Source organism: Lygodium microphyllum, chromosome 14, assembly GCF_053477565.2.
Source record: "Lygodium microphyllum isolate KBCC chromosome 14, Lygodium_microphyllum_v1.1.10, whole genome shotgun sequence".
Lineage (NCBI taxonomy): Eukaryota > Viridiplantae > Streptophyta > Polypodiopsida > Schizaeales > Lygodiaceae > Lygodium > Lygodium microphyllum.
In genome coordinates this window covers 131,440,795-131,457,342 of record NC_141148.1, presented here as the reverse complement: position 1 = coordinate 131,457,342, position 16,548 = coordinate 131,440,795, and the positions used below count along the sequence as shown (strand labels likewise).

Sequence of the window (16,548 nt, the reverse complement as noted above, 5' to 3'; positions counted from 1 at the left end):
TCTCTCTCTCTCTCTCTCTCTCTCTCTCTCTCTCTCTCTCTCTCTCTCTCTCTCTCTAGGGGTGTGTGTGTGTGTGTGCATCTTCATTGAACTTTTGTGGGTTGCATGTTCATACTAGTATGCTTTATTCAATGTTTTTAAAAACAAAAAATTTATAAGCATTTATGATTTTGGAAATTATAGTGTATGAGAGTTTTCACTTTTGTATAATTGAGTATGGTAATCTGGAACAAAGGTTCTATTCCCAAACATAACTCCTCTCATAAATGTGGCAAAGCTCTTCCAAAGCCATGAATCGCATGTTAGAAGATGCTTAATACAATGAATGAGTTCTTTGTTTCAAACATGTTCTCTACATGTGATGTCTTGGACAACAAAGTTATTGATGATTTGTAAAATAAGGATTCCCTTCTTAGACATAATTATCACAACTTGTACAAAACTCCAATGTTACAAGCATTCCTCTTGATAGCTTCAATGTAATATGAAATTATCTTAAATATTCTACTATCCAAGATTGATCCTCATAACTGGATGATCCCTACAATGGTAATAAAGTTAGGGCTCTCTTTCAAAATCCTAGAAAGAAGAAGTTCACAAACGAACTAGGTTTTCCCATTCCTTGCTATTTTCAGCTAAGAGATTTGCAACCTAGTGGGGATTCCTATCAAAAACCATTCATGGGTTCTAAGACATGCATTTGACATATCGCATTGTTTCTCTTCAAAACCTAAATTTGGTAAGCTTATCTTTTTTCATTTTTTGCAAAAATTGAAAGATTCTTCCACTTTATCAATGGATTGGTAGGTTCTACACACACCCACAAGTCTTGCGATGCGATGTATACGGCCAATTAACTTTTATCAACATTATTGATGCATTTGGTAATCACCTCTCAATTCTACTATGAATTTGTATGATCGCTTTGCTAGTGCATTAGTTCTTCCTATGCATAAGACTTTGTTAGGAGAAAATGAAATTTTTGAGGGCTAACAATGTCTCCACAAATGTACCTAGCCAATAGGACTCTTTAAGTCTCATGAACTTTACTTCAAGTATCGCATCATATATCTTTATGAAACCTTGGCTCAAAAAATTTAGCAATGTCTTTTTCAAGTAGATGGAGTGTTACCCCTCACAAGGGAAATTTGCTATTACTAGAATTGTGTCCTATGTTGGGACAGCCCACATTCATGGCACACAAAGTAATTTTTAATGATTCATAGAATCCAAAGATGGTACCATATGCACTACTCTAAATCTAGGGAGCTAAGTATTTACCTTTTGGTTTTTGGTCAAATTCTCAAAATCTTCACAACACTTCTGCCAAGAGTAGCCATTCTAATGTTGGTCTAGACATAAGGCATGGCTTCCATGCACATCAAAAAGGTCCTAATGTTTTAATGAATTTCTCAATTACATAAATAATTCGGTAAGGCAAAATCATGCTTAAGAAAAAATCATGTCTCCAACAAAAAGAAAACAAGATAATATGACCATAGCAAAGTATGTCCAACCTTGAACACATGTTTTAAAATTCACCTTAGTTTTAACATTTGTCCTTGATACAAATACATGTAAGGTAGTGTTACTGATGCAATATAATCTTAGTGCACCATATGCATGCCTACCCCACATCAATCTACGAAAAAGCACTTCAAGTTGAATTGACTAGAGTGCAAACCCATGCCAATATTGATGGCATATTATTAATGATAACAAACCAACATTGAAAGCTATGACAATTGTAAGTGCTCACATGGTTATCAATTGCAAGTTTGAATTAGTTACTAATCCGTATATTTCTCACACGAAAGCTACCACATTACAATCCTCAAAATATAAACACAATTGAGAAATGAAATAAGAGGAAGAACTAGGCAACTCACAAAAATACATCTTAAGAGATTAGATCATATAGCCGAAGTATTAAATTACTTGCCTCAACTCTACGAGCCTTGAAATAAGTCACATTCAAGAATTTGGAATGACCCTCACCCTACTTCCAAGTTTGAGGTAGAATGCTAGGTGTGATGCCTTCATTCCCATATACAATAAGGGAGACTCGAGTAGGTGCATGAACATACAAAAAACTCCATTTGCATGGACATCCCATCCTAGTAGCCAAACGTAGCAAGAGGAGGGGCACCATGCAAAGGCAGCCTAATAGTACTCATGATGCTTCTTTCCTAAAGCAAACATACTATTTGTCAAGTTTGTCTTGCTTAATGTCTTTGTGTAGTTTATTCCTTTCTAGAAGCCGAATTTGAGAAGAGGATCACGTAAGAATGGAACCCACTTGTTGCACACTGCCATTTTTCCACAATGAACTCATTTTAAAATAAGATGAGCATGTACCCTACGCACATGTGGATCATGCAATAATTCAAGGACAAGAAGCCCATCTAGACTTGATTAGTGATTTAAAATCTGCATTGAATGGGCTGTTTGGCCATGCACAATGACTAGCATTCAAGATTGGGTCACTACACCATACATTAGTTCTCTCAATGGAACTCGGATGCTAATGAATGACAGGACAGTGGGTGAGCCTACACAATGCCTTGAGATTTTGTAACTCCTCGCAATTGAATCTATAATCAAGTCAAGTAGCTAAGGTGTAAATGTACCAAGCAAGCATAGACAGTTACAGCGTGCATATCATCAGATGCCTTTTGCATCTGGATGCATGTCTTTGCTTGTATAGCCTCTTTCATTGTGACCCGCATTGAATGCTCAACATTTCTGCATATAGTGACACAATTGCTTTCTAGATCCCATTCGTGCATCCCATACTACAGCCCTTAAAAAATATTGAAAAGCTAAGTGTGCAGCCAATCTTGGCTACACAAGTTGACAGTGGTTTAAAAGCACCAGGATACAGGGTTCCAAAATTTGATATTGTTGAATTTGAAGTCCTTTTCATATTTCTTTTACTTGTGTAGTTATGCGCAAGCACACAAGGCACACCATCAATTGAGTCATTACATAATGTTCACCATGGACAGTCAGTATGATACTTTCGAGCACCAGGATACAGGATTCCAAAATTGATATTGTTGAATTTGAAGTCCTGCACATATTTATTTTGCTTTTGTAGTCATACGCAAGCACATGAGCACACCATCAAGTCATTACACAGCGCTCACCATGGAAAGTCAGTATGATACTTTTGCTAAACACTCAGCACAGTACTTTACATCACACCACACCTCTAATAACAGAGGCAAAAAGAGCCACTGTACACATTTCTTATCGCAGCACAGTCGGAGAAAAAAGATCTAGCTTTGGCATGCAATTCACCTCTCTTTCTGATTATGGCTCTGCAACAGAACGATTGCCTATGCTGCATGTCCCTTTGCTTCAGATGCAGATATTAGATACGATAGAACACAACTTGATTTAAGGAACTCATTTTCTAAGAATATGATCTCACAATCTCGTATGCATCAAGAAACTACTACATGGTGGGACACAGAACAAGACAACTTTGAAGTCGAATCCACTCCCTAGAACAAACAGCCTTCAGCTGTGAAATGAAGCAGTCAATAAAGAATGTAGGTCATAGGTTTGACCCCTCCATCAAAACACACACTGGTACAGAATAACAGACCAGTAAAATGAGTTCTGAAGGTTTTTGTTTGACTAGCAGAAAATGACCTCATTTTCAAAAGAGTAAAGATATTCAAATTCCCTTCAAAGCCAAGTACAAAAAAATTCCCATTGTACAGAACTACCAGCAGAGACTCCAGCTCCTCCAAATATCTGCTTCCAAACATCCATATGCCTCACGAGGAAGACGAGGTAAATGACACTTGTGATGACATTATAATGCTAACAATCACCCCAAAGAGGCCAAGTGCACTTCCAAAGATTTCTATCACCAAGATTTTGACAAAAAGTGAGGAGTTTTGAGCATCAGACAGTGCACAGCTACTTCCAATAATGCCGACGCAAATTCTGTTTTGAGCAAAAACAAATTTAAGAAGCATTCATCAATTGTTTTATAAGGCAAAATCAAGCACAATAGCAGATGTTCCTGATAAGATGCATACCCACAAACCAAGTTGGCAAAACCAACAATTATCCCTGAGGCAAATATAGCATAACCACCCCGCAGAGACTCTGCTGTGTATGCCTGTTCTACAGACTCCAGCCTTGTTTGAAGAATGATTGCAACAATGACCCCATATATTGCAACAGCTTCACAAAATATGATGCTGCCAAGACATCCAAAGCTGCAAGTTAATTTTATTTGGAGTATAGAAGTAATACTCTGTTTTAGTATTCAGTTGGAATATAAGGTACAAGCCAGCAGACAAAACTGACTTCACCTGCATGTTTGAAAATGAACAATGACAATCATCAGCCCTAAAGTAACACCTGCTAGTCTCTTACATGTCAGAACCAATCACTTAAATATGTATTAAATTATATTCAATATAATGCATCAATCCCAACATACATGAGCCAAAGATTGACAGGATAAGCCTGAGTGAAAACTGCAGCCACTTTTAAGGTAGAGTATGATGAAGACCCTTATTTCCAAATAATAGGAGGCATGGAAATTAAAGTGGAAGTATGGAAATTCAAGTGGAAGTATGGCCTATTATCACCAAATACAAAATCCTTGTATATGCAATTTGACAGACAATTACCTTATCAGATTCTTCGAGGTTATTCTGGGAGCCTTGATAGCTGCTCCTATCAAACTACTGCCAGTGATGTAAATGCCCCTGTAATAGTACAAATGAATCGGTATTATCCTTCATAGAATTGTATCCAACAGTTGGTGGTAAGAGAAACTGGTCTCTAGGAAACCCCAAAGGCCAGTAATCATAAAATTAAGCGAAAAATTTTGCCTTAATCATGAAATCAGCAATAAAACAATAAACACACTTAACAAACACAAGGGAGGTTGAATGCTCCTATTCAGCGACAAAAGCCACTTATTGGCCTACATCAACTCAGCCTTGCACACAATGCTGTCCAGCCCATCCTAGTGACATTCCCCCTCTTGAAAAACTGCAAGCATCCTCGATGGCATATAAGTGCAACCAAAAGGCATCCAAAACTGAATTACATGGAATGAATGACAGCTACAACATTACTCACTATTGCTGCATGAACTTGTCCGTAAATGTATTTCCACTACAATTACCAAGATACTGAAACATACAATGATACACATTGTAGTTGTCACATACACTATTGCACACTATACCCTTATAGACTAATAACTATCATCAATGAAAGCTTTTCCACTTGAATCCATGATGAACATCTCTTGTTGTTCCTTCTAAATCAAAAGCCCATAAAAACCCTTTTTCAATGCCCTCCCATATAGTGGATAATATAGGCTAATCTCATATTTTCCATTCAATGATTCAAGCATATCACTAGTGAGTAAAACTCCATTCACTTATCATGGGCATTCCCATTAAAAAATCTGCTACAATATTGTGTTTCTTTTCATGTATCTTAGTCCATAGTCGAATTCCTCAAGGACTTCGGCCCATTTACTCTTACAGCTTTCAACCCTATTTGATTGGTAAGCCACTTAATATCTTCCTAATCAAACACTATCATCACTTTGGCACCATAAAATGTCAAAAGTGGGTGCAGCGATGGAAGTGTATAAGACTGCTGTAATAGACTGCACAATGCAAGAACAAAAGAAAACAAAAGAACGTTGCAAAGGGACAACTCAGAGATACACTTGAGAAATGGATCCATATACCAAACAAGAGAAATATGTGTACAACAGTGAGTCACTGGCTGCGTGGGCACTAGCACTTGCTCCCTCTCTCCAACAAGACCTGCTCCGGAAAACTATGGATGATGAATGATCTAACTGAGGAGGAGGGAGCCATATAAATAGGCAATAAATAATGCAAATAATGCATCAGGTCAGCCAGCCATAAATGCCATAAACCCATGAATAATGACCAAATAAAATGCATAAAATAAACTATTGTGCCCAGCCCACAACTAAACGTGCCCAAACTCACTCATGAGCTGACTAAATTGCTAACGTCCTCTCTCAAATCATGGGTGCTAATACAATACAATGATAAAATGATAATGACTCGTCATACAACAAAGACCACTAGAATAGAAGCATGGATACCCAAGCAATGCATGATCATGTTAACCTGCCTTATTTATCATGTCCTAATTGTGAGCCCTAGTCAAAGTCTGACAGGGACATTTGGAACTTTTACTGTGTCTTTCTTCTTCGTTTTGGGGTGTGTATTAGTTATGCTGCCCTGCCGGCTGGTTTCCAGCCCCCCAAGGTGACTACGATTTTTTCGAGACTGCCCAAATGCCACATTAGCATTTATTTGCGTTATTTTATGTTGCAATCGGCCAGCATTAGGTCAGCCAGATTTGCTGATTTCCAGCTATATATAGCTGATCACTTTGTTGGGGCAGTCGTTCACTTTTTGCCTCACAAGTGCTTTGTCGGGTAGCTGCAGTCTTCTCCTTCTCTGTCGTGGACAGCAGGCTGCATACTCTCTATCTCCACCTCCCTCACCATCCCCGTCACAATCTGTATACAGCAAAATGCAAATTTCTGTGGGTGTTTGCAAGTGTTGAAGATGTCTTACCATACCATGTCAAAAGTGGGTATAGAGATGGAAGCATAGAAGACTACTGTATTAGACTGCACAATACAAGAACAAAAGAAACAAAAGAACACTGCAGGAGAGAACTTGGTCTCTTGGAGATATGCTTGGGAAATGAAATCCATATGCCAAACACATGACAGCCGTGTACAAGAGCAAGTCATTGGCTGGATGGGCACCGGCACCGGCTCCCTCTCTCCAATAGGACTTGCTCTGGAAGACTGCAGATGATGAATGATCTAACTAAGGAGGGGAGAGCCATATAAATAGGCAATAATTAATGCAAATAATGCATCTAGTCGGCCAACCATAGATCACATGAATAACGACTAGAAAAATGCCTAAAATAAACTACTATGCCCAGCCCACAACCGCACATGCCCAAACTCACTCATGAGCTAGCTAAACTGCTAACATAAAAATCGTGTCGCTATTTCTTTAAAGCATGTTATTACATACAATTCCCTATTGTAAAAAAAATAATTATGTTGTGCAAGGTCAAGTTTCTTGCTGTCAAAAGCTATTACCTATTATAACTGTTAGCAGCCATGCGTGTCTTGTATGGTCATCTCTTGCCTCTAAACCTCAGTTTGAGTCAGACAAGGACATTAGGAGCTCTGACATTATCTTTCCCTATCATTTTATGTGCTTTAGGAACTTTGGATGGAGATCACATTAGTGCATTTCTTTTTGGGCACTTTAAGCTATCTTGGGCACCCATATTTTGGGCTTAACCGCTTTATTACTAGTTGTGGCTCCAGTTTGCCTATATATGGGCGGCTTGCCCTCTCGCTCTCATTATCCATCATTGATCCTTTATGATCAACCAGCCCTCCTCATTCTCTCATCCCCCTACTCCCGTTTGGCACCCACACTAGTGCATAGAGCTGCATGTTGGAGCTAATTGTTGCATCCTTGTACCTTTCAGCCATTGCTATCAAATTGCTCCTCTCACATGTGTTCTCTTTCTGTCTCCTCTCCATGTTCACTTTCCTTTCCATTGGACATTCTCACATGGTATCAAAGTCACGCGTGGGAGCTGGAGTCTACAAAGAGGAGCACTCTATCCGAGTTACCAGCCATTCACACGCCATTTTGGGGACTGCCTATCTGCATTTTCACATCAGGGCGGCCTGTTTCTTATCTACAGCAATTGGATACCTTGTGTTTTCTGCAGGGTGGGGTCTTTCTCTGCTAGGCGGCCCTATTTCCTACTGGACAGGTCCATCTAGCTCTACGTTTTGGTGTGCAAGGCCCCCTTTTCTAGACAGCGTCATTTAGGATGAGCAACCTGGCTTTCAGGTGGACAAATCTTAACCTCATCTGCATTTTATCACTAGGATGATCTACACAGTCCCTACTCTCTCTAGCAGCAATCTACTCTGCAACAAACCTGCGGTTTCTACAAGATCATCAAAGCAAACTGTCAGAGTGGAGCAAATGTGGAAGTGGAATCATATGACCAAACTAAAAGAAAATGAACACGGAGAGAGGAGTGAGAGAGAAAAATACAATAGCATGCATAAAGCTGCAATGAACAAATACCCACATGAAGGAAGTAGAAATGTACAACAAGCTGTCGAGTGTATCTCTGCCAAAGATCCACCTGCAAATCTAAACTAAGAATGACCCTATGCAAGCCATCATAAATAGACTGAAGAAAAGCAACAAAATATGCACAAAAAAATATAAATAATTAAATAATAGATTGCAGTGAAAATGTTGCCCACATGCCACATAGCGCTGCCTGGCTGCTGCATCACTGCATAGTTACCAGGAATGAGGAATGGGAACGGGAGGAACACCTAAAGTTAGGGAACGGGAACGGAGGGAACGGCACATATACATACATACATACATACATACATACATACATACATATATGTATGTATATATATATGTACATACATACATACATACATGCATACATGCATGCATACATACATACATGCATATATATATATATATATATATATACATATATATACATATATATATATGTATAGATATACATATATGTATATATATGTATATATATATATATATATATAGAGAGAGAGAGAGAGCTCATAGATTAAGTTAGTTGGAAGATTGCAAATTGGTTTATCTAGTAGCACGGTGGAAGTGAGAAGGGTGGCATGATATGCTAGGTACAATATGGGACAACTAGATTATGGGTAGTAGTATGGTAGGCATTGAAAAGGTCATGTTCGACGTGCCAATTTAGTGACCTAATGGATCACGCTTTTCAAGGGGGGACCAACAACACAATTAGTAGCAACATGATTAGTAATCATATGTCACACACACCCACACATGCACACGTTTGTATATGTGTGTGTGTATGTGTATCTATCTCGTGTGTGTGTGTCTCACCCACTCACTCACTCAGGCAGGCAAGAGCGGCGGGAGAAGGTAGGGCCCAGGCGAGGTAGGCGGGAGCAGACGAGCGAGGCAAGCAAAGCAGGCGACAGAGGCGGGAGCAAGCAGGTTCCAGGGAACGGTCGTTCCAAACATTTAACGGCTGCTGGAACGGCGCAGAACGGGCAGGAAGGTGTTAGCCTGCTCTAGTTCAGTGTCAGTCTGTCATCTCCTGGTTGTGAGCTCCTGTCAAAGTCTGGTAGGAGACAGAGGAGCTCTGTCAGATTAGGTATAGCTGTTTTTTGTGGCAGTCAGCCTTTAGAGGCTGCTTGTTGGTGCAATCGGCCAGTTTGGCCAAGTCGGCCAGCTTTTTGGCCAGTCGGCCAGCTTTTTGGCCAGTCGGCCAGATTTATGGCTGGGGGGCTATATATAGCAGCCCCCCTCATCAGCCATACACATTGTTTTTCAGGTTCAGCGCAGTCTCTCTCCTCTCCCACTATGGCATCGGTTCTGCCCTTGTTTCCATCCTGATCTGGTGCCCTCACTGACGCTTCGGGCTGCGTGCAGGGACTGATCAGTCCATTTCAGAGTATTCAGCATCCATTTCAGTCAGTGCAGATCTTCTTCCTTCATTCTCTGCTTTCTCTCTGTCTCTCCTCTATGTTTGTGTTTTCTTCTTCCGTTGCGCACTCTCACATGGTATCAGAGCCTAACTAAGAGCACGGAGGATCTTCCCCAACAGAGAGACACCATCCATCCCCTTCTTCTGCTGCTGTCGATTTCTTTCCCACAGCCAAGGTGGCTCCCACTAGCGGCTCCAACTCTTGCGTTTGCTACAGGCAGCTGTTTCTGAGGCTGCCACGTCAACACTCCTCTCCTGGGTGCGTTTTCTGCCCGGTGGCCATCTCTACAGCTAGGCGACACTACTCCAGGCTGCGTTTTGCTGTTCTGGAGGCTGTTCCACCTTTAGTGGGCCCTTTTCTTGCTGGCAGCAATCTCCCAGGCTTCGACTTGTGTTTGGCGGTTTCTGCCTAGGTGATCTTCATCAGACATCATTGCGTTTTGCAGCTCCAGGTGTTTGTCGGCCTCCACTTTTTGCATTTTGGTGGTTGGTGACCCTTTTGCTGGTCATCTTTCGGCATCGACAAAGATTTCTGTGGTGTATTTAGTGTTTGCAGATTTGGAAGATGTCTCATCAGTTTTCAGGCTTTGACGACTCCAAGGATGAACGTCTTTCACATCATTCCTCTGAGTGGAGACGGGATTATCAGGACTTTCGTGATCAACGAGGGACGAGTCTCCTCGCACCCGTCCTTCTTCAATCCATGCATCTCAGAAGATTCCATCGGTGAACACTTCTTCAGATGTCCGGATGCCTTCCTTGATTCCCTCGATATAGGTGCCCATACTTCCTTCCTTTCCAAAGGAAGACAAGTTGGACGGTTCCAACTATTCCCTTTGGTCGTGCAAGGTGGAGTGCATCCTCGATACATTCGACCTATGGGAGCTTGTTTCTTCACCCATCGACCGGCCCCCCGTGGATTCATCCGATGGAAGTTCTATGGACCGTGCAGCCTTGTGGGATCGACTCAACTCTAGAGCCCGTTCCTTTCTCTTTATGAATCTTCACGACTCGGTTCTTGTTCATGTTCACAGGTTACAGACGGCGGTGGCAATGTGGAAGAAGCTTGCGTCTTTGTACCATCATAAGACGTTCGCCCACAAGATTTCTTTGGAGAAGAAGTTGCGGATGCTCAGTCTTGATGATTCTTCTTCCATGAAGGAGCACATCACGAAGATGGAGGATATGCGAGGCGAGCTAGCCTCTCTTGGTCGGGTGATTTCATCCGAGGATATGGCGATGATTCTCTTGACTCAGCTGCCGTCTCCCCGATATGATGTTTTCTACACCAGCCTCATCACCTCGAGGACCCGCGAGAAACTTCTATGGGAGGAACTTTCCCCGCTTGTCTTGGAGCATGACGAGCATCTCAGAGAGGTGGGTGCCAGTGGCTCCACCAAGGCTTTTACTGCTGGGACCAGTGGCGGCAAGAAGAAGAAGCAACAAAATGCGAAGGCCAAGGACAAGAAGGCAGAGGACAAGAAGGAGGAGGACAAGAAGGATGCGAAGGAGAAGAAGCCCAAGTGCCCACACTGTGGGAAGGGCACTCATCCCGAGGAGAAGTGTTGGCAAAAGTACCCCCATCTGAAGGCCAAGGAGAAGGACTCCAAGGCGGCCCCAGCCACGACAGAGTCTGCTTTTGTGCATGTCTTTGTTGAGGAGGATACAGCCCTAGCTTCTACCACTCAGGAGAAGCCTTGGCTCGTGGACAGCGGAGCATCTTCTCATATGACCTTCAGCCAGGATTGGCTTCAGGATCTTCGTTCGAGAGGGGGCACTGTCACCATTGGTGACAACTCTACAATTCCTGTTCGTGGCGTGGGGACTTTACCTATGTTTTCTAACAGGCGGTTTTCTTCCACCAAAGCTCTTTATGTACCTTATTTGGGTTTTAACCTATTGTCTGTGCATGGTCTTACTCAGCTAGGTACCCAAGTCATTTTTACGCAAGATGCAGTCACAGTGGAGGATGCTTCTACAGGTGATGCTCTTTGGACAGGTACACAGAAGGGTGGGCTCTACCAGCTCACAGCCTTGGCTGCGAGGACCTCCCACGAGCTTGGGCTGCTTTGGCATGCTCGTTATGGGCATCTGAATCTTGATTCTATTCGACGGGCTTCACGGAGGAAGATGGTGGAGGGACTTCGCGATTTCCCTCCTCTCCACACCTTATGCCCCAGCTGCTTGAGGGGCAAGCAACATCGGCAACCTCACCCACAGATTGCTTCCAGGAGAGCTTCTTCTCCGCTTGAGTTGGTTCACACTGACCTTTGTGGACCTATGGGCACGGCCTCCCTTGGGAAGGCCAAGTATTTGATGTTGATTGTGGATGATTTCAGTCATTATGTATGGCCTTATTTTTTGAAGTACAAGAGTGAGACATACTCCCGTTTCTGCAAGTGGAAGGTTTTTGTGGAGACTCAAACAACTTCCAAAGTTCGTGGCGTCCGAGCTGATCACGGTGGCGAGTTCACTTCTCACCTTTTCTCTCAATTTTGCAGGGATCACGGCATTCGGATAGAGTATTCCCATCCGAATACATCATCAGAGAATGGTGTTGTAGAGCGTGCGAATCGGACTATGGTGGAGATGGCCCGATCCATGCTGGAGCTTCGGAGTCTTCCTCATTTCCTTTGGGTTGAGGCGGTGGCTACAGCGGTGCATATTCGCAACCGCTCTCCGACTTCGGCATTGCAGGACATGACTCCCTATGAGGCTTTCTTTGGGAGGAAGCCTTCCGTGTCCCACTTTCGCATCTTTGGTTGTGCTGCTTTTGTCCATATGGATAAGAAGAAGAGGAAGTCGAAGCTCGCCTCTAAGTCACGACAACTTATCTTCGACCACAAAGGGATATCGGCTCTACGACCCGACTACACGGAAGATTGAGGTGAGCAGGGATGTGATCTTCGATGAGGCTTCGACCTCCAAGGATCCGATTGATGGATCTCTTCCAAGTGCTTCTTCGACATCAACAGACCCTCTCCCCCCTTCTCTCCCTTCCCTTCCTTCCAGGATACCTCTTTGCACCCCTCCTGTTAGCAGAGTATTTGTCAGCTCATGTGTGAGTCTGAGCTTGATCTGGGCTGGGCATTTTTATTAGGTATTTTAGGTATTTTTCTGGTGTGGCATTTTATGCCATTGGGGCATTTTATGCACCAGTCGGCCAGCATTAAATACTGTCCGACCAGCATTATTGCTCCCCACTTTTTCAGCCTATTTATACTCAGTGACTCCTCCTCAGTCAGTCACTTCATCTTCACCATCTGCAGACTCTGTGGAGAGAGGAGCCAGTGCCAATGCCCACGCAGCCAGTGACTCACTGTTGTATGCGACTGTCTCGTGTTCAGATACATGGATTCCATTTCCCGTGCATACATCTGAGTTCTCATCTGTATCGTGTTCTTTTCTTTTCTCCCTTTGTCTTGTGTTTCAGCAGTTTATTTCAGCACATGTTTATGCTTCCACCGCTGCTCCACTTCTGACGTGGTATCAGTTTTCAGGATTTGTGTTTCTGCTGTGTTTTCTTGCTGATTTCAGGACTGGTTTGTACCCCTGCTGATCAGACGACTGCTGTCGCAGCCAGGCGACCTGTTTTAGGGCTGTTTTCAGCCTGCGTTTTTTGCAGTTTTGCCATCGCCTGCTGCCTCCGCACCCTCTGCTGCCTACGCACCCTTTGCTGCCTGCGTTTTTCATCTGTAGCTGCTGGCGACAGTTTTTTACCTGTTTTTCTCTAGTTTACAGCCTGCGTTTTGCTGATTCAGCATCTCTCGTGGCTGGGTGACTGTTCATTCAAGCCGTTTTTGCTGTTTTTGGCAGTTTTTGACTGATTTTTTGACTTTCTGCAGCAGATTTTGTCTCCTATTGATCAGATTCTGGGTTATCTTGCATGTGAACTCTCATTTTCTGCAGTCTGTGCTTGTGTTTTGGCTATGTTTCCTCTCTAAATTCCATCTCTTCTCTACTTCTCTTCTTATCCTCTCCATATGGCTCCTCCGTGCACTTCCACTGATGATAAGTTACATATGACCTCGATGCTTCTTGAGCATGAGACATCCTTGAGATTACAGGGGCGGCTTCCGGCACATTATGGAGGTGAGGCTTATGTAGCTTCAGAGAGGGGTGACGGGAAGAAGCAGTCGAAGGCCCAGTGTTACCACTGTGGCAAGAAGAGACATTTGCGGAAGGACTGCAAGAAGTTAGCGGCTTCCAGGAAGGAGCAGAAGACGAAGCGGGATACTGACTCTACCGATGAGTCATCTCCTTCATCAGACTCTGACTCCGATTCTCCGACCAAGGTGAAGTCCAAGGCGCGGAAGGGATCCTCTTCTTTGGATCGCGGGAAGGGCTTAGTGGCCCCTTCCTCGGTTGCTTTCTAGTGGTGGTGATGAGGTCATCCCTCACGACTCTCTTGTGCCAGAGAGGGAGTGTGAGCAGGTGTTCACATGGGGCAGCCGCGCCTCATCTATATTTTTATACAGGTGCACAAGTTCCAGAGAGGGACGTCCCTGACGCATCGACTTCTGGCGGAATCAAATCCTGGAGCTGGGATTGACATCCAGGTTCATGCTGAGCTGGTTATCTGACAGAGAGCGGGAGGCTTTCGTCTGGAGCTCACATGAGGGGACACTTTGGCGGTCTGGCCAAAGGCGGGGAATCCATGGTCACCTATGTTCAGGGGCATTTTTGACAGGATGGTCTTGTATGCTATTGCGAGACATTGATGATGGACACAGAGACATGCTATGATCTTCTCTATTTTCAGGTGTTTGGTACGATCGACATCGACATCAGGTTCTCTCCGAGGCACCTTGGTGGTGGCTTGATCACCCACTGCTTGGGTATCCATGGTTCAACTTGGTGGTTCTATGTTATATAGTTTCTGATCCCTTTTCATTGTACTATTGTATTGTATCAGATCACTCATGATCTGAGAGAGGGTGTTAGCAGAGTATTTGTCAGCTCATGTGTGAGTCTGAGCTTGATCTGGGCTGGGCATTTTTATTAGGTATTTTAGGTATTTTTCTGGTGTGGCATTTTATGCCATTGGGGCATTTTATGCACCAGTCGGCCAGCATTAAATGCTGTCCGACCAGCATTATTGCTCCCCACTTTTTCAGCCTATGTATACTCAGTGGCTCCTCCTCAGTCAGTCACTTCATCTTCACCATCTGCAGACTCTGTGGAGAGAGGAGCCAGTGCCAGTGCCCACGCAGCCAGTGACTCACTGTTGTATGCGACTGTCTCGTGTTCAGATATATGGATTCCATTTCCCGTGCATACATCTGAGTTCTCATCTGTATCGTGTTCTTTTCTTTTCTCCCTTTGTCTTGTGTTTCAGCAGTTTATTTCAGCACATGTTTATGCTTCCACCGCTGCTCCACTTCTGACACCTTCTTCGGCTCCCCCCCCCCCCCCCCCAATTCCTCCTCCTACTTCGGCTTCTCCTCCCCCTTTGGCGGAAGTGACTCCTTCTTCTTCGAGTACTTCCACCCCTTCAGCCTCCCTTTTGGAGTCTTCTAGGGATCCACAGCCATACGCTGGGGAGCCTTCTTCCGATGAGGAGGATATACCTTACCCTGGTATGGAGGAGTCCCTTTCTGAGACAGGTGCTTTACAGGTTCCGGAGGCTACTCGGTCTCCCTCGCAGCAGCAGGAGTCTCTTAGGATTCCTTTGTGGTATCGCCGGCTTCTGCAAGATTCAGGTGTTACTCACTTTCCTGCTTCTTCTACAGGTCCACGCCGATCAGCCCGCTTACAGGCCTAGCGGGATAGTTCACTTTGTGTGAACTATGCTCTTATGTCACAAATTCTTCACGATTCTGAGCCTTCCACAGTGGAGGAGGCTCTTGCACAGGATATTTGGCAACAGGCTATGCAGGCAGAGCTCGATTCCATCGAGCGGAACCATACTTGGAAGCTTGTTCCGCGTCCCAAGAAACGGAAGGTGATAGGTGTGAAATGGGTCTTTAAGACCAAGTATCTTGCAGATGGCTCCTTGGACAAGCATAAAGCTAGGCTTATTGCCAAGGGTTTTGCACAGCGAGTAGGTTTGGATTACTTTGAGACTTTTGCTCCTACAGCTCGGATGTCTACCATTCGAGTTATTTTGGCTCTTGCCGCTCACCACCATTGGCCTGTTTATCAAATGGATGTCAAGTCAGCCTTTCTGAATGGCATCCTTGAAGAGGAGATCTATGTTTCACAGCCTCCCGGTTTTCTTGTGCAGGGGAAGGAGGATAATGTCTACAGGCTGCGGAAGGCCCTTTATGGCCTGAAGCAGGCTCCTCGTGCTTGGTACCAGCGGATTAACCGCTTCTTTCTTCAGAGTGGTTTTCAGCGCTCCGATCATGACCCCAACCTTTACTTTATGGTTGCGGGTTCTCTTTGTGTTTTGCTTATCTTGTATGTCGATGATCTTATTATTACAGGGAGCAACACTCCGCCGGTGGAGCATACTCGTCTATTTTGCGACAGGAGTTTGACATGACGGATCTAGGGAGCCTTCACTTTCGCCTAAACAAGTAACATGTTAAGTCGCATGCATTGAAAGGACCTTCACATGTGTCGTTACCTCAGGCTTCTTTGCTTCATCACATGCGGTTGTTAGGTCTTCAGACCCTCCCAGGATCTGAGAGGGGGTGTTAGCCTGCTCTAGTTCAGTGTCAGTCTGTCATCTCCTGGTTGTGAGCTCCTGTCAGAGTTTGGCAGGAGACAGAGGAGCTCTGTCAGAGTCTGGCAGGAGACAGAGGAGCTCTGTCAGATTAGGTATAGCTGTGTTTTGTGGCAGTCAGCCTTTAGAGGCTGCTTGTTGGTGCAGTCGGCCAGTTTGGCCAAGTCGGCCAGCTTTTTGGCCAGTCGGCCAGATTTATGGCTGGGGGGCTATATATAGCAGCCCCCCTCATCAGCCATACACATTGTTTTTCAGGTTCAGCGCAG

At 44.0% G+C, this 16,548-nt stretch overlaps 1 protein-coding gene across 1 annotated transcript in view; it reads right to left on the bottom strand.

The window, feature by feature from the left end:
* Positions 1 to 3,510: 3,510 nt before the first annotated feature.
* LOC148026118 (V-type proton ATPase subunit c''2-like) overlaps positions 3,511 to 16,548 on the bottom strand; it is a 42,543-nt gene continuing 29,505 nt past the window's right edge. Inside the window, exons 2-4 of the mRNA XM_087693375.1 lie at positions 4,659 to 4,736; positions 4,056 to 4,220; positions 3,511 to 3,960 (exon numbers count right to left, since the gene is read on the bottom strand). Coding sequence (XP_087549501.1) covers positions 3,789 to 3,960; positions 4,056 to 4,220; positions 4,659 to 4,736 — 415 coding nt within the window. The 3' untranslated portion in view covers positions 3,511 to 3,788. The remainder of the gene's footprint in view (positions 3,961 to 4,055; positions 4,221 to 4,658; positions 4,737 to 16,548) is intronic.